The 22,406-nt window shown below is 37.0% G+C and overlaps 2 protein-coding genes across 3 annotated transcripts; one reads left to right on the top strand and one right to left on the bottom strand.

The window, feature by feature from the left end:
- Positions 1 to 1,063: 1,063 nt before the first annotated feature.
- Positions 1,064 to 14,975, bottom strand: LOC121317241 (WD repeat-containing protein 92). 2 transcript variants are annotated; one of them, XM_041252949.1, is made up of 8 exons: positions 14,643 to 14,975; positions 9,226 to 9,326; positions 8,356 to 8,486; positions 7,397 to 7,498; positions 3,456 to 3,571; positions 2,821 to 2,955; positions 1,933 to 2,030; positions 1,064 to 1,675 (listed from the first exon to the last, which is right to left on the bottom strand). In XM_041252949.1, the coding sequence occupies exons 1-8, from the start codon at positions 14,826 to 14,828 to the stop codon at positions 1,468 to 1,470; spliced, it is 1,077 nt and encodes a 358-aa protein (XP_041108883.1). In that variant the 5' UTR covers positions 14,829 to 14,975; the 3' UTR covers positions 1,064 to 1,467. The 2 variants fall into 2 exon arrangements, with proteins under 2 accessions (XP_041108883.1, XP_041108884.1); XM_041252950.1 differs by lacking the exon at positions 14,643 to 14,975 and adding an exon at positions 12,649 to 13,090.
- Positions 14,976 to 15,445: 470 nt separating this feature from the next.
- On the top strand, positions 15,446 to 19,891 carry LOC121317238 (RNA-binding protein PNO1-like). The gene is made up of 7 exons (XM_041252947.1): positions 15,446 to 15,769; positions 16,463 to 16,612; positions 17,083 to 17,166; positions 17,361 to 17,421; positions 17,872 to 17,989; positions 18,328 to 18,398; positions 19,541 to 19,891. The coding sequence occupies exons 1-7, from the start codon at positions 15,569 to 15,571 to the stop codon at positions 19,606 to 19,608; spliced, it is 753 nt and encodes a 250-aa protein (XP_041108881.1). The 5' UTR covers positions 15,446 to 15,568; the 3' UTR covers positions 19,609 to 19,891.
- The last annotated feature ends 2,515 nt before the right edge of the window (positions 19,892 to 22,406 follow it).

Here is a 22,406-nt window from a genome sequence, read left to right as displayed (position 1 = left end):
TGGGCTGAATCCGCAACCTATCATTTTTACTTCTTTATTAAATGTACAGTATTTACAACTTCATTAATTTTGAGTTGTTGCTATTGCTTTTATTTGCTAACTTGGTAAATGTAGGTTGTTTGGAATTGTAATAATGCCAATGACTTTGTCACTAATAAATTCATAATTTATTGTGTTTTATAGGGTGCATGGAGAAATTGGAAACTTCTTGTCTTTCCACCCATCAATCTCATACATTACCAGTTTAACCAGTTAAATAAGTCTCTCTGCCCACAAACCACTGCCGTTTCTTTGTTTGCAACTCCTCCTCCCTGCCTCCACCCTGCAGCATGCCTTGTCTAGGGGGAAGGTGGCCCCAAATGCCATTTGTCCTGCCCACTGGCAGAGTCATTCTTAATCACTGTATTGATATATACATCTTAGCTCGACCAGCATAGAGGCGGCTATCAAGCTCCAATGGATAAGGCCATGGGCCAAATTGTAATGTGAATGTATTACGTGTCTGTTGGCTATCACGTTCATGTCGGGCATAACTGTTTGCCAATTGTTTATGTGCCCATCAGGCTTATCTTTCGCAATCAATAAATAGTTATTTTCTACTTAAGTGGATGTCTCTTTTCTGAATACATTACTACTTTTAAAGAGCTTAAAACAAACCTCTTGAAGAAGAGTTATGCTGGCATCTACAATAAATCTGCTGATGACAGAAGTCTCCAGGATATCTTTTACTTCAAATGTTGGTTCTAAATGCATTTCTTTTTTTTTTTTATCTAGATGCACTATGATGCAGTTTGTTTTGATATAAAACCTTAACTGTGGTAAGCACAAAATGTTTTGTTTGTAACTTGTAAAGAACAATAGTACTCTTAGGGTATAGTATCTCTGCTAAAAACATATATTATATAATATATATATATATATATATATATATATATATATTATATATATATACCTAGTTAGTTTTATGTGTCAACACCTTTTGTCTTAATTGAACAACACAAAATCACAGGAAAATACTTTTATTCATAATAAAGTCAAAATTAAAAAAAAAAAAAAACACAAAATTAAACTTTAACTATCACTTATACAGTTTTCCACTACAGTTTGAACCCATTTTATGTAATTGATGCTTTTATAAAAGTACTCAAAAAACAGAACTAAAAGGATGTTAAATGTTAATTATCTTTTTAGATAAGTTCAAGAACGTGATCATGTAACTATTATATTGTTTTCTATTATGTACAGGTTGTATGGTTTACAAATGTATTGTGCACGTGAAAAAAACAAGTAAACATCACAAAGTAACAAAATACCTTCTCATTATTGATTAAGATAGTGTGTGCTTCTAACGAGCTTACTTAAGATTAAAAAACTGAAAATAATAATAATAATAATAATAATAATAATAATAATAATAATAATAATAATAACCACAGCTTAAATAAACACACTTTGCACTGTAACACTCTAAACTCTGTTGAGTTTGGTAACAATAAGGACCCTTACAGTTTGGTCAAAGGCTGAGCAGACACAGAGACCCTGTTTATCAGGACTCCAGTCTAGACTTGCAATAGGCTGCGTTGACAAAGTGACATTCTGCAGAAGACTGACGGACCCTGCGACTCCCATTTCAATGTCATGTGCATCCTTCTTACTTCTTTGAGCTGGGTACTCACTAATTTAAAAAAAAAGAGAGAATGGTTACTTATAATTAATTCAGTGGCTGATCAGTTTAGTTTAAACATTTAAGGAAGTGGTATGTGTTTCGGAGTTAATTGAAATGATACATCACCACAAGCCTCTCCAGTTATAGGAATTCGGAATGGTTACCTCCTTGTACACTACACTTAAAAACAAATCATCCCTCAAAAAACTAACTGAAGTAAACTAAAATATGCACGTTTAAATTTGGAACCTGTAATGTATACTTACTATTTCCAAAGATGAAGACCTCCTGCTCCCCCTGCCGTCATAAAGATGTCTCTGTTCTGTGGCAAGTGCCTTGCCTGCCAGACAGTAGATTTATGGGCCTTAAGGGAAACAAGGTGGAACATAAAATTACAAAGTGAAAATCTTCTATTAGAAAAATCTAATTACTAGATTGTATTTCAAATGCCTAATCTTAATGCTGACAGGACGGTGTCACTTTACCCATGTTTCTACTTGAACTTTCCTACATAATGCAAATCTGAGTACATTACAATAGTAAAAAGAAGATCCAATTAGAGAGCATTTAAAACTTGTGTATAAACTCTGAGTCAGTCTTGTAAAAAGTAATATTTAAAAGGCAGCATTTTTCTGGAAAAACATCAACTGGTATTGCGTCAAAATAATTAGACGTAATAAAGTTAAAATCTCGGCTGTTTTACAACATTTTCTGAAAAGGTATTAAAAAGCACATATAGATTTTTAAAACATTTTTCTACCCTTATGCCATATTTAGATTAGTATAGAAATAACTCTGTTCAGTTCTGAAAGTTACCAGCTTTTTATCAGAAATCTAAATATTTTATGACAAAATAAAAAATAAATAAAAACATAATTCATTACAGCAGAAGTTCTAAGTGAACTAACATTATTGTATGGCAACCCACAATACTTAATTGAACAACATTTCCATAAAGTAATTATGAAAATGCTTTCACTGTTATTTCTACTGCCTAATGTACTTTTTGGCGTCATTCCACATGGTCATCAACATGCTGTCAAATATTTCCAGCTGTGAAAACGCTAAAGAAAACTTTTTTATATCTTAAAACATTAAATAATCTTCGACACATTTTCCAACAGGAAATCCAAAATCTCCCTTAAGTTAATTACCTTTTCAGAGACTGAAGCAAAGCCTTTGGTTGGGTGTTGGGTCCTCATGTCGAAAACGTGAAATTTTCCTTCTAGTGATGTGGCAACAAGTTTGTTCATGTTGATGTCTTTCCTGTCAAACTCAACACAACATACCTGGAAATTTAAAATGAAAAAAAAAAAAAAGAATACAAAATACAATTAGTGCAAGATTTAAAGAAAGGTTAGGGGTTCATTGTGGAAACATAATACAGAGAGCACTTTCAGAGTTACTGGAGGCATACACACCAACGGTATGGGACAAAGCATTTGAAAAGCATTATGGGCCTGAAAATCAAGCACAAAGGCACATTTTCTGAGAGTAATAAAACAAATGTAATAGTATAAAATCAGCTAGAAACAACTTAAGGATGCTATACTTATATTGTCGTTGATAGTTATATATTGTTAATATTATTCAACACTCTTTACAGAATTATACAAGTGTTTCTCACAAAAAAATATATTATTATTGTGTTTTCCTGAGAGTGACAAAGTAAAAATCTCCTTTATCCATGTTTCCGTTTGACTTTTACTATAAACAGCAGTCACTTATATTGGACCTTTGTTTATAACAGTTGTGAAAACCAACTCTTTACTTTCATGTAGCGACTTACCCCATTTTTTATGTTTGTTTCCCATCTTACTGACATGTTCCTCAGATCAAAAAGTTTAATATCGCCATTGTCATACCCAGCACAGACACATCGATCCTGGTCATTGGAGGCGTTACCTAGTGAAAGTACCAAAAGTAATTTTTTCTTGAAGCATTCCAGAACCTGGATTTAGTAGATTTACATTGACAAAGTTCTGATTAGCAATCTGTAAGCCTTTTTAAAAACTTCAATAAAAATATGTTAAATGACAATTAACATAATACAATGTTATTGATGACTGTAAAACAGATGCTGAAGAACAATCTCAATCTAAATATGGAAAGACATTAAAAAATAACCAGAGATATTTTAAGCACAGTCTTTTAACAGACTCAATGTACAGTCACAGACAAAAGTATTGGCATCCTACACTTAATATATAATTCAAGAAAAAATGTTAAATACAAACATTTGATGAACATTAGCCACCAATTAATATGACAAAGACCAACATACACAATTTCTGGTAGATTAGCAAACAATCTTTATCTATCTATATCTATCTATCTATCTATCTATCTATCTATCTATCTATCTATCTATATATATATATATATATCTATATATATATATATATATATATATATATATATATATATATATATATATATATATAGATCTTAGCAAATTACAAAATAATATTTGTTCATGACAAAATTATTGGCATCTTTACATTAAATGCCTGTACAAATGTAACAGAACTAGTTTAAAATATATATTAATTGATTAAAAACCATTAAGTAGTAACAAAGCTGCATTATAAAGTCAATGACCAGAAAAGGAGGTAATTATTTCCAACATCTGTTAAAGAACGTTTTGGCAACACAGCAGATGATTGTCAAGTCAAAGGAGTTGGATTCACATTTGAGTAAAGCACTCCTAGCAAATTACAACAAAGGAAATGGCAAGGAAATGGCAAGGAAATGCGGAGATAGAAGAATCGTCCGAGCAGCTGAAAAAAAAAAAAATCCAACGATTAACAGACGAAACTACGTATGCACAAGACCTCCCTGTAAATTTTTTTTATAGGAAATTCATAAAATAAACTTAAATTCAGAACTGGAGACATTCGCGTGATTGAAGACTGAATGTATCAAAACATTCTACAGAGTACAATAATACTAAATGCTCACAGGCTGACTGGCAGACAGTTTATTTTCCAACACGACAACGACAGAAAGCATGCAGCTAGTGTCTTTCTTTCATCTTAGAAATATTGCCAAAATAAGATGTTCTCTTTCACTACAAGAGTGAGACTGATGCATACCTTTGTAACATCCAGAATTGATTATTGCAATTTTCTATTCGCCAGCATTCCAAGTCAAGTTTTATCCCATTTGCAACTTGTACAAAATGCTGCTGCCAGGATTTTAACTAAAACAAGAAAGTATGATCATATTACACAGTTGTTGGCAGCCCTACATTGGCTTCCAGTTCGGTTCCGGACTGACTAAGCTTCTGCTCATAACTAGGGGTCTATCTAAATCGCAATTTCACTGAAATCGTAAAATTGAGGGGTCACCGCAAAATTCACCTCTTTTAGGGGCCAATGCATATGGACAAGTACAGAGAAAAAAAAAAAAGAGAAACCTTGTTTAAATTAACTACTGCACCACGCAAGAGACGCAAACTACGCATCTTCCTTCTAGAGAAGCCCTTTTTTTATTCCTTCGCAATCCTGTGTGCACGGCATGCAAGCAAAAAACAAACAAACAAAAAACGTCCACAAATAAAATTTACAAAAAAAATTATCCAAAGCAGTTAACGTTGTTGTTTACTGTTCAAATGACAACAAAGTTTTAATCAGTCTACCAGTGCATCTGTACTGCTTTTCTGTGACCTGTACTGTGCAGTAGGAGGTGGGACAAAGTTAGTGCTGCGTTGTTTTCATTTAGGTTGCTAAAATCTAGTTTTCAGCATTGGAGGTAAAATAGTATAATGGACGACAAAAAAAGCAAAGTATATTTTGGCTAATGATCATTTCAAGATATTTCCAAAAGAAACTGTACATGCAGATTGAGGTCATTGTTTTGTATATCTTAATGTGCATTTGGAGAAAATACTATCAATCGCTATTTAGCTTCAGAATCACACATTAAACAAAAGGCTACTACAGAGGCTGTTGAACAGAACATAAAATAAACAGTTTTCAGAAACCAAACTGGAAAGTCAGACCAGACAAAAAGTAAATCAGTACTAAAATGATCTAGCACAGCAACCTCGCTTCAACCTGCTTCTTACTTTTTAAACACAGTTAGAATTTTAGACCCGAATAGCCACGTTTTCTTTATTTTGACTCGGTACAAATAAAATAAATTATTGGATGGGATAAATAACATGACAACGAACGTGCTGCATACACTGCCTTTATTAAAGTATGCCAGATCCCCTTGGGTAACTGAGTTTTAGGGCTGTTCCTAATGGAGTTCCACATCTGTACAACTTGGCAAAGCTTTGCCTTAACACCAATTCAGTGGATACAGAACGTGCAGCCTCAATGTATGGGCAAGTCAACTGCAAATGACAGCACTCTGTTTTAGTAAGGAAACAAATACCACTATTTTTAGGCTTTATAGTGTTCTGAAATACTGTCTACTTAGGTTTATTTAATGTTTAAACAGGATCTCGAAATGTCAGCGAAATCCTAATTTTATTCCATAACCTACCTGTGAAAAATACATAAATTTATCTTGATTTAAGTCGACCTCTACTCATAACCTACAAAGCGTTACATAATCTGGCTCCCTCTTACCTGAATGATCTTCTAATTCCGTACGTTCCTAGACGGCCTTGCAGATTCCAGGATGCCGGGCTGCTCACTACTCGCAAAATTTTAAAAACTAGCATTGGTGGCAGAGCTTTCAGTTACAGGGCCCCTAAATTATGGAATGATTTGCCCATTTCTGTAAGGGAAGAACCAACGGTTGCAGCTTTTAAAATAAGACTGAAGACACATTTTTATAATCTATCTTTTGTATCTTAAAAGGATTTTCTCTTATCGTCTATGGTTTATTGTTTCACTGATCCTGTTTTTATTTATATGTTTTAGCTACTTATTTATGCATTTAATTTCATTGCATTCTTATTGTTTTATTGATCTTGTTTTTATATACTTCTGTTTTATCTATTTATTTATGCACTTACTCTCCTCCTCATGTATTTTCATTTACTGTGATTGTTGTATTTCCTCCTTGTATTTTCTGTTTTAACCATGTAAAGCACTTTGAGGCATTGCTTTTGTGAAAGGCGCTATATTAAATAAAGGTTGATTGATTGAACTGTGGAATTCTTGAAGAAAATAAAGATAAATGTTCTGAAGCGGCCTTCGCAATCACCAGGTCTCAATCCAAATAGAAATGCTTTGCAGTGATCTGAAAAAAAAGCTGTAGCCAAGCCAAGCTGAAGGAACCAGGACTAGATTTCACCAACAAGATGCAACATACTGGTCAAGAATGATCATAAATATCTGAAAACCGTAATAAGAGCAAAAGGAGGAGAATACACAAAATACTAAACTTTTGTCATGAACAAATGAAACATGTTCGTTGGTTTTTTGATGAAGATTATTTGTTAAATTACTACAAATTGTACATTTTGCTTTTTGTTTTATTAAAAAGTGGTTAAAGTTTACTAAATACTTGTCCTTAATCTGTTACCTTGAATTATGGTATAACGAGCATAGGGTGCCAATACTTTTGTCTGTAACTGTATTAGAGGAGAGGAAAAATCTGTTTAACGGATATAGCCAATATAAAAAGTTCTGGTCTCAGCCCAAGAGGCACAGTTAGCAAATAGTGAGTCACCTAATCAACCTTTCCGTTGATACCACTTAATTTCAATACCTCTTATAATGCAATAATATAATCAAGTGTTTTCTCCGAGTAAAATACTACACTGCATACCAAATGCTACAGTCCAGCAGTCTCTCTTTGTTTCTCCTTCTATTGGTTCCATATTAGCAACAGGAGTGTCTTTCTGCCTTGGGTCCCACACCTTTACTGTCCCTGTGTTGAAAAAGAAAATAAATATAATTACTGACCTATCACAGCTCATATCAGATATCAGTGGAACATTTTTAAAGAACAGGAAAGTTAAACTTGGTATGTTGCTGTGGAAAAGTGGTTTGCAGTAAACAGGTGATGTGATTTTGAAAGAGAAGACAGGCAACAAAGTTCTCAATCCAAACAAACTTGATTTTTATAACCCCAGTCTGGCAACCGCAAAGAATAATCCCAGGCAATACACAACAATGTGTACTGCAGTATTCCAAATGAAGGGTTTACAGTCCTGAAATAATAACAACAGCATAACACATACAAAGATACACACACAACCACAAGTCCAGAGTGATCGCTATTGTGCAAGTGGTGAAATACAATTTAATAGTGTACAGCTGTAAAGTGTTGTCCAGGTTGGTGCTGGCCTTAAGCGACAGCTCCTGGTACGTGTTAGCTGTCTAATATACAAACAAGTACATAATTAGACATGACAAAACAAACAAACACTCACAGTACAATTATAGTTCTCCTTTCAGCGGTTCTCTCTTAAATATAACAAAACAAACAAATCACCTAGCCACGTCCCCTTTCGTACCATCAGTCATGTCCCCTTGGTTAGCGAGTGCAACCGTGGTTGCCACATCACTTCCCTTCTGGGGCGATGACTTGGTGTATAGTAGCTCTGCCCCCTTTCTTGATGCCCGACTTCCACCTTTCCCTTGGAATGAATTGTCAGACCATCCAGTTTGGGGCACTCTGTTCCCTTTACACAACGCCCTCATTCTTTCTCTGTCACAGTTGGTTAAATTGAATTAAAGTTCCAAACATTTTGATAAACGTACTGAAAACCAGAGTTTATTTACCATCTCTGCTCCCAGTTACAATTTCAGGAGCTCCATCCCCAATACCCAGGCCTCCTACACCATCAATAGTGTTTACAATTTCTGTATGTGCTTTCACCGAATAAACTGGGCTCTCTGGAGCTTCAAGGTTCCTGTTTATAAAAAAACAAAAACAAAAAAAAACTGTATTTAATCAAATTAGAAATAACTTTTCTGTTCATGATGACATCAAGAAGGACACATCATTTGTTTAAGTAAACAGACAAATGAGAGAAGTTAACAGTCTTGTTAGTTTATGATCTGGACTACTGACATAACCGGATCATAACAAAGATCTATTGTTTTGAACATGTCAATTACAATCCTCTGTAACCTGCACTTCCTGGTCACGGTAATGTTAACTGACAATCCAATTAACAGATTCACGGATAATTAACCCTGTACTGCACTTTATCCACAGTTCAAATGGATTTATTCTGGCTAGAAGAAAGCATTTGTTAAGAAAATGTATCCTACAGACACCAAATTATTGTCCAGGTGTGATAGCTAGTGAATATTACATTCATATATGGGACAGTGTCCCACTGAAAAGTCAACAAATAATTGAATTCAAACCAAAAAGTATTTTGTGTTACAATGTAAACTGTTGGTTTTCAATATTACAATTTACAGGGACGGTGATTTTTAGATACAACAAAAAACACTGAACAACACTTAAGATTGTCAACTAACATGCTGGATGGTAGTTTCGAACCAACTATACTCCTGTATATGCACAGCAAGGCTGTGACATACTTCATGTGTTTAGTGTCTACGAGTAACAAATGTGAAAGACTAGTGTTGTTATTTCCCATTGAGAAACTAAAGACTGCCTGAATTTCTTCCACTTACCAAATATTAAGGTTTCCTCCAAAATCCCCAGTTGCCAGATGCCTCTGTTGTAGTGAAGTGGCTCCAAAGGTGCCACATTTAAAAGGCTTGGCTTTTTCAATCTGTAAAACATATACACACATATTAACAAGACAGATTTGTTGGGAAACAATAAAACATATTTAAAATATACCAGGCCAGTAAACAGAAGACAGACATTTAATTTTGTCTATGACTCTGTGTTTAATATTCCATGGTACCTAGTTGTCAAATCAACAAATACATAAAAATAGAAACATAAATAATATTGAAGAAATTATAATTTTTAAAAAAATAAGTCAAATACAGTTTCAGATAAAGATGTTGAGTATAATACTGAATAATAGTGGACAAACATAGTTCCATAACGTTTACAGCTCCGATAGAAAAGTAACCAGGCTGAAGTTAGTTACTTAAGTGAGTTACTTATTTGCAGTTACGTACTGTACATTAGCTCACATTCTAGGGAAACCACATCGATAGCCTGGTTGTGTTACCTCTTAAGTAGGGCATCATTTTAAATTTTGAACATTTATCTTCAATTTAAAGTAGATTACAGAGTGGCAAAAGTAGGCATTCACAGGCTGCCCCCCCAAACAATATTTGTCACTTTATTGACTACTACATCACATTCTAAGGGTTAAATCACATTGATATCCTGGTTGTGCCACCTCAAGTAGGTGAGATTTCCCTACATCAAAAAGGTACTGCAAAAAGTGAAGTATATCTGCCATGGGCCAAGTCGTGGGGTCCAGTTCACATGACTAACACCATGTTTGGAAGGCACCCCATTTGTAGCTGTGCTGGGAGCACGTAGACACTGCCCTGGTATTCTGAAGGGTGACAACGACCCTGTCAGATAACCTGAGGTGGCTCAAATGTCTCCGCTCAAGGGCCAGACCTACAGCTGCAAGCCTGTTGGGTCTGGATGCCACAGAGTCCTCCGAGCTTGACACAGGTTGCAAAGGGCCGGCAGCTCCCACGGCTGACCGTACAGAAGCTGTGCCAATGCTGAGAACCAGGTCCTCCTGGGCCACTATGGGGCTACTAAGAGCACCCAAGCCTGATCTTGTCCACGCACAGTGGAAGCAGTACCAAGTGTGTCTATGTCAGTTGGGTAAACGCTCTCCAATAGGGAATACCAGTGGGTACGCACCCAAACTTCTCAGATAAGGTTCACAACCTCCGGATGAAGTCGCCATTCCAAACTGTGGGGGCCTCTTCTCGGGAGAAGGTCCACTGCCCAGGTCTGTTCTGGTGAACTGCTCTTATTGGAAGCAGGTTATCGTGAATCCATAGTAAAAATTTCCAGACAACACGATTGAGACCGAAAGATTGGAGACCACCCTGGTAGTAAGGATAAACATGTGTCTCCCTTGTAGCTACCAGGAAAAGGGCTGTAAGGCCAGATGACCTGTCTGCAGCTCGAACACATGTATGTGCAAACCCTCCTAGGAGCCCCAACCTTGGAAGTTGGAAGCGTCTGTGGTTACCACCGCTCTCCTTGTGACACTGCCCAGAACCATGCCAAGCACAGGTGAGTCGATTGTTTCCACTATGAAAGAGCTTCCATACAGTGACGAGACACTGTGAGCAAGCAGTGCTGGTCCATGACAGGGTTATGGACCCTGTGGCTCAACCAGACTCAGAAAGGGTGCATTTGTAAGAGCCCTAAGAGAAGGATCTGAGATGCTGTTGCCATCATGCCAAGAAATCTCTGGAATGTCAATACCCTCACTGCTGCGTTGGGCTGAAAAACCTCCAAGCAGACGGTTAGCCTCTAGATTCTGTTGTCCGACAGAATGACGATCATGCTTGCGGAATCAAGACTTATGCCGAGACAGACAACCCTTTCAGAGGATGTCAGCTGACTTTTTGAATGCTTCACGTGAGGCCTAGCCATTGGGAGGTGGCTGGTGACCAATCCCGTGTGCAACACTGCCTGTGCTGGTGACTTGGCACATATCAGACAATTGAGCACTCTGATGCCTTTTAGTGTCAGAGCCAGTACAGCGTCCATGCACGTTGGAGAAAGTGGGCGGAGCTAGAGAGAGGCCAACAGCAATACACAGAACTTATACACAGTCCCTTGAAAGATGAACCCCAAATATTTCCTGTGAAAGTAGGTGTCCTTGAGGTCCACTGTAGTGAACCAGTCGCCTGACTGCAAAATCTGTTGCATTGTCAGCATTTTGAACCTTCATTCCCTCAAGTACAGACTGAGATGTCTGAGGTCAAGGACTAGCATCCTGTTTTAGCACCAGGAAAAATCTTACTTGAGAGGGTGAGCAATTGAAATGGCCTGTTTCGGCAACATGGCCGATACCTCCTGGGACACTAAAATAGTGTCTTGAGGGTTAATGACCGTTGATATGATCACGTCCTGAAAGGGAGCAGGGATGAAACGAAACTGCACCCAGGTGTCTGAGGTGTGTCTGGAGCACCAATAATCCACGTGGGCCTGATGTGGGCCTGGTTCGCAGGGGCTTGCGGCTGCTTCTTGGGCCGAGGGTGCCTGTTTCGCCAGTGCATCACCAATTTGTGGGCTGGGGGCTTCTACTTGGGAGAAAGGCATGCCAACTACTTGGAAGTCTCCCACGCCTGGCGAAAGCATATTAACATCTCATCCACTGAGGTCCAAACATATGCCCAGGTGTCACAGGTGCATCTAACAATGACATCTTGTCCTTGTCAGACATTCAGGCCTGAGAAAGACAGAGCTAGCTTCTTGCCGCCACCAACAAGGCCATGCTACTGACCAAAGCCTGCCCATTGTACTTAGACAACTGGAGCAGGTGGTTATTGACTATGCTCAGCTCATCCAACCGGTGGGACAAGGGCCTGTGGTCAGTGGACAGAGTCTGCAACAGCATGGACTGATATGCAACAAGTATGATACTGTGGCTACCAAGGTACGTGCAAAACGCTGAGGCCACATAGGCCTTCATCAGCATCACTTCTGTGATGCAGCGTTATTTATTGGGACATGAGATGTCCCTTTGCAGCCAGATTGGGCATCTGCACCAGAGAGACCCGGTGAGTACTATCAGAATGCCTGCTATGGCAGCTTCTGTTACCTCTTCCTGGGTGGAGGACAGGGTGAACTCTCCGAGCCAGAGGACGGACAGAACGATCTATAGCATTGGTTATAAAACTATTTGTATTGGTGACCCCTTTCACACAGCAAGTCTCTGAGTTTGACCCCTCGTGAAAATTAAAAATAAATTGTTTTATTTTTAACACCATTTTAAATGCTACATTTATAACCCTAGTGTTTACAATTCATTTATCTTTTCTCACCTCTTTTAAAGCGACAAACACACTTTTTTATCAAATTATTGTTATACGCAGAAAAGTTCATTTTAAAATAGTTAAAACAGTAATTTTAAAATAGTTATTACTCACCATAAGCAGCAAGTAGTCAGTGGGATGGATGATGCTGTTTCTTTGACACAAGAAGTTGTATTCTTGGTGGTGTTAGAAAGGGCACATCTGATGTCATCCTTCACATCAAGCCCATTTCAAGATTTTGTCTTTATTGTGAGAAGGCTGGAGAATCCACTCTCACATTCACAGGTAGTGGGAAATGGCAGAATGACCATCAGGGCCATTTCAGCAACCATGGGTATTCACTTGCAACTGAACACCAGTTGATCATGTTGTGCGTGAACATCCTCAGCAGGTAACTTCACCCATCACACTGAAAGAGTTCTTCGCCAGGGAATGAAGTGATTCTGGTAGTGCTGGGAAGTAGTGAGAGAACTCTCTGTGAAGGGCTCTCAGATGTTCACAGATAGCTGACTTGAGACCTCAGTCAATGTTGACTTTCTCCCCCAAGCTGAATGAGGAAAGCGTAGGAAACATGCAACATCTATCTATGTCCAACTTACTGCGCCACACATCCAACTTCATCTGGAAGGCTCTGATTTTATTAGTCAGGTCTATTAACGTTGAATGTTTACCCATAAGCGACAGATTGAGGTCATTAATGGCTATCAAAAGATATCTAATAGATATGCCAAGCAGAGAAGCCATTTCTTGTCACTGAACTTTTTCTTCAGCTCGTTTCTTTTTTTTGCATAATTAACTCTGCCATCTCTTCGTGAATTACAAAAACTTGCTTTAATGCAATAACCTTATGGCCCCCCCCGAGGGGTCGTGGCCCCTAGTTTGAGAACCCCTGACCTACTGAATCGCAAGCTATTAGTCCTGCTCCTACCCCTATAGAGTTGCTTCCTAGCTCCTGGCATAACAGGGGATGAATGGGGCGAGTCTGGATCTTGTGCCGGTGTCAGAGAGGCAGAGTGGTTCCTTGCCTGCTTTCCAATGTCACCTTAGAGAAATGAGCACAAGACACACAAAAGCTGCCATCTTGAATTGCTCCCTCTGCATGCTCCCTTCCCAGGCGGTGGATGCACCTGTTGTGCTTATCTTCTGCCCGAATTTTCCTCTTGCAAGCAGTACTAGGGTGAAACCCAGGCATGGTGCAAGGCTGAAATGAACAGTTCAGTCGTGTCATATATGCGCACAAAAAACAAGCAACAATAACTGGAGTGCTGAGAACTGTTGTGCACAAGAATGGAGCACTGGTACCAATCTTGTGCCGAGCAAGGGATTTGGTAACGACTCTGGTACCAAACCAGGTCACTGATACTGGCTCTGGTACCACGAGAAGTGCTGGCAGGTGAAGACCTGAAAGTTGACAGCATACACTGTTGAACAGACAGGTGTTGCAGATCGTCTGCTAACTCGAAAACTCTAGTAGCCTTCGTTGGCAGTGACACTATGCAGACACAGTAACGGCAAAAGGCACTCAGTATAAATTCCGGTCGAAAAGGCTACTGCCAAATCAACAGCACAGTGCCCATAACACTGCTAGTGTCTCTGTGGCATGACACGCTGGCTGGAAAAAAACAGACAGCTAGCGCACGACACCATCTCCGAACAGAAGTGAACTTAGTACAGGGAGACAGCCTAATCGCAAAAAAATATATATTAGCATCTCATCCACTGTCGGTCCAAACGTATGCCCCGGTATGTATGTATATATATATATATATATATATATATATATATATATATATATATATATATATGTATGTTTATATATAAATATATTAAAATTTATTAGCTTACCCTAAAAAAAACAACCACCTACTTGATCTTCCACTTGTAGTATAAGTGAGCTAGTATTCACGACTTACGAAACTTGCGAATTGGCAACCTCGTTACTTATCTAACTCCTCTTTCGTGTGGCCCCCTAAACCAGTACCTTTCATGGGGGCGGTTTTTTTCCATCGACAAAGACCTCTCGACTATTACCATTGTGTATCGTATCCTATATTAATTTCTCAAAGTTCCTGCACCAGATAAAACAAATACAAAAATACGTATCAAACCTCTTTGATAAGCTGAACCTCCCCGTGTTGAACCTCGTAGATCTGTATCACTCCTGTGCCTCTTGGAAAGTTTCCCATGCATACAAACTTCGCGCTGCAGGGGATCCATTTGCTGTCAAAAACCGTATAGTTCAAACTTTTCTGAATGTGAGATATAATCTGTGGCTTCTCCAGTGGGGTCGACATTGCTTCTCTATGATGTGGTACTCTGTATAAAAAAACGAAATGTAAAAAAACAAAGCCTTACAGGAGAGTTTCTGAATATAACTTCAAATCATTCAATTAAATTATGTTTGCTTAGTACTGTTTCACAGCAGCACAACACAAGCTGCGAGGACCCCACGGGATCATTATCAGCTGCCTGAGAACAGAAAAGAATGAAGGACACAAGCAATAATTGCGCGCGCACACACACACACTCTCTCTCTCTCTCTCTATATATATATATATATATATATATATATATATATATATATATATATATATATATATATATATATACACAAACAGTTTTTACGATTTTTTTTTTTCATTTAAATACAAGACTGCATGTACGTAAGAGCATACCTGCCACATAATAATGCTCTCATCCCAGGCAAAAACACAAACAGTAATTCAGTTATTTCTTCAGTAAATTGCATGTGCCTTTCATGTGTGTTTTAGAAATGCACTCCATCTTCTTATATTAATTGTTTGTGTTATCATAAGGCACACAGAATCGCTGTTGTTGTGATTGCACTTTAACCCAAGGGTCTTTGGGTGATGACGTATTTGTGAGATGTGTGAGGAAGCTGATTGGTACGTTAAGGTCCTTTTGCAACATGCTGTCGAACCGCATGTTGAATTTCAACGTGCTGTAAAGATCATAGGAGATTTTAGAATAATCATCTTTAGTTAAAAAAAATAAATAAATAATAATAATACAAATGGAAATGGACATACCTGTAAAAGGAGCTGCAGTGAGTCCAGGCATAGATAGCCAGAATGCAAACGAAGAATTTAAAAGTGTCAGGTCTAAGAAATCCAACAGCAAGCGTAAGCGAAAACTGGAGGACGGGCAGATGGAAACTGAAGTTCACGCTGCAGCCAAGAGACCCGAATTTCCACCAATCTCTGGTGACAAGCTCGTAAGTAGCAGGTTTTCTTATCTATTTCTATTTATGTGTAAGCAAAAAGTAACGAACTGGGATGGTGTAAACAACATTCAAAGCCAATGGAAAACAAAATGGATGAGTAGAAAGATGTGTGTGTGTGTGTATGTATGTATGTGTGTATATATATATATATATATATATATATATATATATATATATATATATATATATATATATATATACATACACACACACACACACACACAATTACAGACTATTGCATATTTGTCTCATGCGCAGGGTTTGTTTGTGTTTACAATATTTATTGTCAATGAGATTACAAATGTATGTTAAATATTCAAAGTTTCGGAGAAAAAAAAGTTTAGAACAAACGTATTCTAACGAGATTGTCACTTCGATACAGAGTTGAGAGTAGTTCGTAAGTAAGAAAAGTACATTTGTCACGTGAGTTACTCATTTTTCGGGTACAGCCTAGGGCTTGTGGCTGATCTAATGATCGATCGTATCGGTAAAGTGCGGCACATAGTCGGCTACTGCAAGAAGTTCGTTGTGGGAAACCTGAATTGTAACGATCTGCTCAAGATGGATGAACAGTACCTGGCTTACAATTCTGTGACCATGACAATACATTGTTAATTGGTCTCAATTATGCTTGCTTGTGTTTCAATTACTGGCCTTAATATCCACCATTTGTTTGTGTTTTAGGATGGTACTGATGATATGCGTAAAATCGCTGTACCTTCACATCGGTATACCCCTTTGAAAGAGAACTGGATGAAAATTTACACGCCCATCGTTGAACACTTGCAGCTACAAATCAGATTTAACCTGAAAACAAGAAACGTTGAAATTAAAGTAGGTATTTTTTGTACATTTCATTTAAACGGGCATATCAGATTGTACATAACTGTTGGCAACAGTTAATGTTGTTAATTTTGCATTTATAGATTGTTAATCTTGCATACAAATACACTTGCTTTAACAAACTGTTTAATTTGCCAAAGTGAATCGACAGAAGAAAAACATGTCAATAAAACAGCTGAAGGTACACAGGTTCCCTCTTGTTAATTTACATGATGACCTCTTAGTGGGATATATCTCAGCCACCATGAATACATGGCATGCATATGCATTTTGCAAAAATTCTCACGTTTAGTATATTACATTTCTGAATGTAATTATTTCTCAAAATGTCAAACAGTGTCTTATACTGTGTACAGTATTTTGAATTGCTTTCTATTGCTGATAAATGTGAATTGGGTAGTTGAAACCCACCCCATCAGTGGTTGGTAATTGTATTTTATTTTTTGTTTTTCCTCCTCCAGACCTGTAAGGAAACACAAGACATAAGTTCACTAACAAAAGCTACAGACTTTGTAAAAGCATTTCTTTTAGGATTTCAAGTTGAGGTGAGTGTGTAACCAATGTTTTTTTTTTTTTTTTTTTTTGGCAATGAACAAAACCAATTCTTATTGCTGTTTTATTGATTCACAATTACTGGTTTGCATTTTGCGATTATTTCCTAAATGCTTAAAAACATGTGTAAATGTTGAAGAATGTGTGTAAAAACCCTAAAATCTCACTTTTTCTTTGTGTTATACAGGATGCTCTTGCTCTTATCAGATTGGATGACCTCTTTTTAGAAACTTTTGATGTCACAGATGGTAAGTATTGGCCTGATTTAGCCATTACACTCTACATGGGCTTGTATGTTTTCTTGTACAGGTGTGTGATTCTATGAAAGCATTTGACTAACTTGTGAATAACACATGAGGTTTATTTGAAAGTTTGTATCGCCAATATACCTTGATCATGTTGGGGGAGAAACAAGCACACTTGTAGATTGTTAGTGTAAACGGAGCCCCGACACCTCCCGTGTGGAGTAGAGGCATTTTACGATTGTGTCACTTGCATATATTTAGAACAGTAATGGACGTGTGGTGAAACTTGATATGGCCATTCTTTTTCAATATGTCATCTGTTTGCATTTGTTATAACATGCTGCTCTAAATGTGGCGTCTGTAGCCAGTGTCATAGTGGCCTACTTTTCCATGGGGTGTTTATATCCTCAGTGTGGCTCTTACTAAAATACCTGCATTTCAATTACTTTAAAGTTAAACCACTGAAAGGAGATCACCTTTCCAGAGCAATAGGAAGGATTGCAGGAAAAGGAGGAAAAACTAAATTTACAATTGAAAATGTGACAAGGACAAGAATAGTTCTTGCTGATGCGTAAGTACATTTCTTTTTTTTTTTTTTAATTGTTGCAGCATTGTTTAACAAAATTTGATTCCCGTCGAATTGGATTACTGTAACATATTATGAACAAATAGTGAATCTAAAATGTGAAGGAAAAAAAAAGAAAACCTGGCCAGGTTTTGCAGGCTAGGTTTCCTGAATTGGGTTCAAAACATACCTGACTTGTTTTTATCCTGTGAAAGCCCACAAAACCTGAGAATTGAGGATATGTTTTCACCAAGCTTGAGTGGTTTTTATTTGTAATCCAGTGTTTAGAATGGGGGATACTTGGTAGTAATCTCAACTTTCCCAACACTTTCAATTCTCTTCAGCAAAGTACACCTACTGGGGTCTTTCCAGAACATTAAGATGGCACGGACAGCAATCTGTAATCTCATTTTAGGTAAGAGAAACTGTAGCAATCACACTTTATTGATGGCATGTGACCTAAATATGACTTCCATTTTCACTTGATAGACTAAGTGAATACACTCTATATTAAAGGGGTGTTGGTCACATGGTGTTGCTAGATCATTGATGTGAAACTTGGACACATCACAGGAAGTACCATACTAGTTATACTGACATAACATCAATCCCAGGATGCTTTACCAGAGTGACTTACTTTTTTCTGCTAATTTTCTGCATATTTACAATTGAAGTTTTAAATGTTTAAAAAAGACATACACAAAATTAAAGAAATACAAGGAGATTAAAGAATAGCTTAATGTAATTTTAAATGCCTTTTTTTACATTACTGTTGTGGTGTTAGCATTCAGTAAGTGGTTTCTTTTGCATCCATTTTGAGTTACCATTTTTTTAAAATCTACCTTTACCTGCCTTTTGAGGTTATCTGGAGTATTTTAAGGACTGCACTAAACAGTATTCCACAAGCCATTTTAAAACTTATTCTACACAGACAGAGTGGGCAGAGTTGAAAGGTTACATTGTCACATGATTTCAATAGACTCTTCAGACAACCTCAAATTAACAAAACCTAAAAGGCAGTATAGGAGAGTAATGGTAACATGGTATTGGACCAACAGCACCCATAACCACTGAGAATAAATGCAAACACCATAAGACAGTAAGGGAAATAAAAAGCAAGTAACATGAAATTTGAAGCTGCTTACTCTTTAATGTCTGGTGATTTTAAGGGGTAAGTTAAAACCCTAGGTTAGCACTCCTTTTAAATCGCTTAGAGTAGCAGTTTTTGCCAATTTAATCCAAATAAAGGCCATTTGAATCACTGCTGATGGCTCATACATTGAGATGACATGTGTTGTACTACAGGCTAGGTCTATTTTTTTGCTTGAAATAGTTGTACCGATACTCTTAGTTGTAAGTGTATTAACATTAAACTTTGCAAAAAAATATTTAACTAATTATCAGACTTTTACGCAATTTGTATCTCTACAATAAGTAATTGTATTCCCATGGCTGTTACAGATGCATTTTTTGGGGTTAGTATAACTAATTAAATTGTTCATTTATTCCTCCCTATCTCCCTCCCTACCCCCCCCCCCCCCTCCTCCTCCCCAATAGGAAGCCCTCCATCTAAAGTTTATGGCAACATTCGAGCAGTGGCAAGCAGAGCAGCTGAACGATTCTGAAATCAAGGCTGTCGCCTTTAAAACTCATCTGTGTTTTCACTGGGACTGAATGAAGATCAGCATTGACTCTGTAGGACCAGACAGTTTGTTGTTTGCACAATTTTTCTATCTTTACTAGACAAAGTGGTAAAATGGACAATAATATAACTAACCCTGCCCACTCTTTCCCTATAATTTAAGTTACTGACAATTTAACTCATGAGCATTGTGTGTGCTGCAATGTAATTTTAAATATTGAGTGATCAATGAATAATTCTCTCTGGAATAAAAACAATTACACTAACATTCTGAATTATGTATGGTTATTTTTTGTTCCTTAGCCTCTAATACGTATATTGCTGAACAGAGAATGGTTTCTGCTTCATGATTTGTGTTGCTGTGCTTTCTATGGCATAACCTTAAGGCTGTGGACATGATTTAGAATCCTTAGATGTGGTGTCTACAATGTCTATTATAAGGTTGCACAGTATTAGATTTGTTTACATTTGAGGAAATCGCCAATGTCTTAATCAAAATTCTGTACGGTAAAAGAATATCCAAATCTACAATGGAATAAGTCACCTGTTCTCTGAAATTAGCAGATATAGAAGTGTATTTGAAATACCTGTATATTCTGAATTAGTCTAAAAAGGTCAAAGTAAAGGATATCATTACTGTCAGAAGTTTAGATAACACTGAAAATATGAAGTTGAAATGGTTAATTACATTAGTGGTAGGGCTGGCAGCAGATTCATATAAGCTCCCCTTACAGGGCGGTTTAATTTATAGTGTGTTTAAGTTGTAGTTAGACCGCCACTTATTAATAAGCAAGATTTTAAAAGTTTTTCTAATTATTTTACAAATTAGGAAGCTTAGTGTTACAGTGGAATCTGGCCTACATTTAACAGGACCAGATTTAAAATAACTGTCAATTGGGTAGAAACTGCATACCCATAACCTATTATAGATGAAACAATGTAGCCACAAATCTGAACAACTTCCTTCAGTCAGCCTAGAACAAGACATCCCAGTATCGCACACAATGCTAGAACAAGACATGCCTTGTACATTTGACAGAACTCACAACAAACTGAAGAATGATCTTGTCATTTTGACAGAACAAATACAGCCTGAGGTAATCAAACAGTTGTAAAAATAACTGACCTGGTAGATTAACTGTAAAAATAGCATTTAATCCATTTCAATGAAAATGAGTGTTGCAAGGACTATGAAGGTACTGTATATATGCAATTAAACTGCATTTTAAGACACCAAGAGCACAACTTCAATACCAAGTTTCAAATGTTTTATTGTTTTTAAGTCTTGTCATACAGTAGGAAGGTTTCAATAGTTCCCACAGCATATGATGCAGCATGCACAGAAGAAAAACTAAACATTCAACTTTAACCATTTTCCCCCACACAAACTAAATAAAGAACTAATTCCCCAAAAGGAGCGAAGCACTAGTCTAGAACTGCAGCCTAAATAATGCACTAGCAACAAGGAGAGGATAGACCAAATGTATAACAAATACTTATGTACAAAGAAAAAAAAATTCACAACCTGACTTTGTTTAGCCTTGAAGCAGAGCACATGGCAGTTGACACTGGAACAGACATGACTAGGCGCTGGAAATCAAGCAATGCACTGATCCAGGAGGAGATATGTGTTACATGTAGTGGAGCTTCTCATTCTGTTAACATTTACCAAAGTTTGGCAATATTAATATAAACATTACAATTTTTGTAAACAAGAGGAGCATTTCAAAATTGATCTACATGCAAAAAAACCCATGTCATGCAAGGAAACTAAGCACCTGGATATCTCACACAGACCGAAGCCATGGACGTGCAGCACTCGAAGGATCAGCTTTGAAAGGGAGGTGCTTGTGTTCTAAAGTCTGAAGTGGAACATGCCCTTTGAGCAATCAGTCAAACTTAAATGCATAGTGAAGAAGCCAAATTTCACAGAGGATGTTTCTGTAAATATTTTTGAAAGCATTTAAATCTTATTATTGTTATTATTTCAGCCAATTATATCCTCTCAAAAAAGGGAAGGGATGATGGAAAATGGGGATTATAGCTCACTTTATTTATAATGCACACCCCCAACAATGCATTTCAATACACACCTAACCCAATGATAAAAGTTAAGGTTAACTAAGATTAATATAAGAAGAAAAAATACAACTCCACAAAAGGGCACAAAGTAACCAGGAGGTATAAATTTAGCTGAAAGTTTTCCTCCCCATTAAAAACCAAAAAAGTCAACATGTTTTATCCCTCATTTACCTAATATACATATATTGGTAAAAATTACCAGTTTTTTTAGTTGTTTTTTACTCTGCCTGCAGTATGTTTTGTATATGTAACGCACTATAAAAGCAAGCTGCACTTTTCTTGCTTATATTCCTAGTTTATAAGCTATTTCTTTATATGCATTGTACTTTAGTTAAATTGCATTTTAGCACTTGCAAAGATCTAATAAACCAGAATAAAGCTAAATTTAAAAAGTTTACCTTTACTGCTGTTAAAAAGGTAATTAAGAAAAATAAAACATTAACACGTTCAATTTTTTAATAGAAATATTCCATTAAATCTAATGAATCATATTTACCGTAAGAGATAGTTTGATGGATGCAAACCTGATCACAAAGGTACTGTACCAAGATAACACAGAAAAAACCTGCCATATAAGTAAACTGCGGTTAGTACATGCAAAGACGTGTCAACTTCTTGGCATCTATATCAACACATTAGAAGCAGATCAAGGAATATATATATCTGTGTGTGTATGTGTGTGTGTAAATAGGCCCTGAC

Source organism: Polyodon spathula, chromosome 6, assembly GCF_017654505.1.
Source record: "Polyodon spathula isolate WHYD16114869_AA chromosome 6, ASM1765450v1, whole genome shotgun sequence".
NCBI lineage: Eukaryota > Metazoa > Chordata > Actinopteri > Acipenseriformes > Polyodontidae > Polyodon > Polyodon spathula.
This window is presented reverse-complemented; position numbering and strand designations above follow the sequence as displayed.

Excerpts from the sequence above, each read along its gene's own strand:
- LOC121317241 (XM_041252949.1), bottom strand. The coding sequence starts at position 14,828 with ATGTCGACCCCACTGGAGAAGCCACAGATTATATCTCACATTCAGAAA. Across the intron at positions 7,499-8,355 it reads TGTAACTGGGAGCAGAGATG|GGACAGTAAAGGTGTGGGAC; the intron begins GTAAATAAACTC and ends TTTTCAACACAG. Across the intron at positions 2,031-2,820 it reads TTGCTTCAGTCTCTGAAAAG|GCCCATAAATCTACTGTCTG; the intron begins GTAATTAACTTA and ends GTTTCCCTTAAG.
- LOC121317238 (XM_041252947.1), top strand. The coding sequence starts at position 15,569 with ATGGAAATGGACATACCTGTAAAAGGAGCTGCAGTGAGTCCAGGCATA. Across the intron at positions 15,770-16,462 it reads CAATCTCTGGTGACAAGCTC|GATGGTACTGATGATATGCG; the intron begins GTAAGTAGCAGG and ends TTTGTGTTTTAG. Across the intron at positions 18,399-19,540 it reads AATCTGTAATCTCATTTTAG|GAAGCCCTCCATCTAAAGTT; the intron begins GTAAGAGAAACT and ends CCTCCCCAATAG.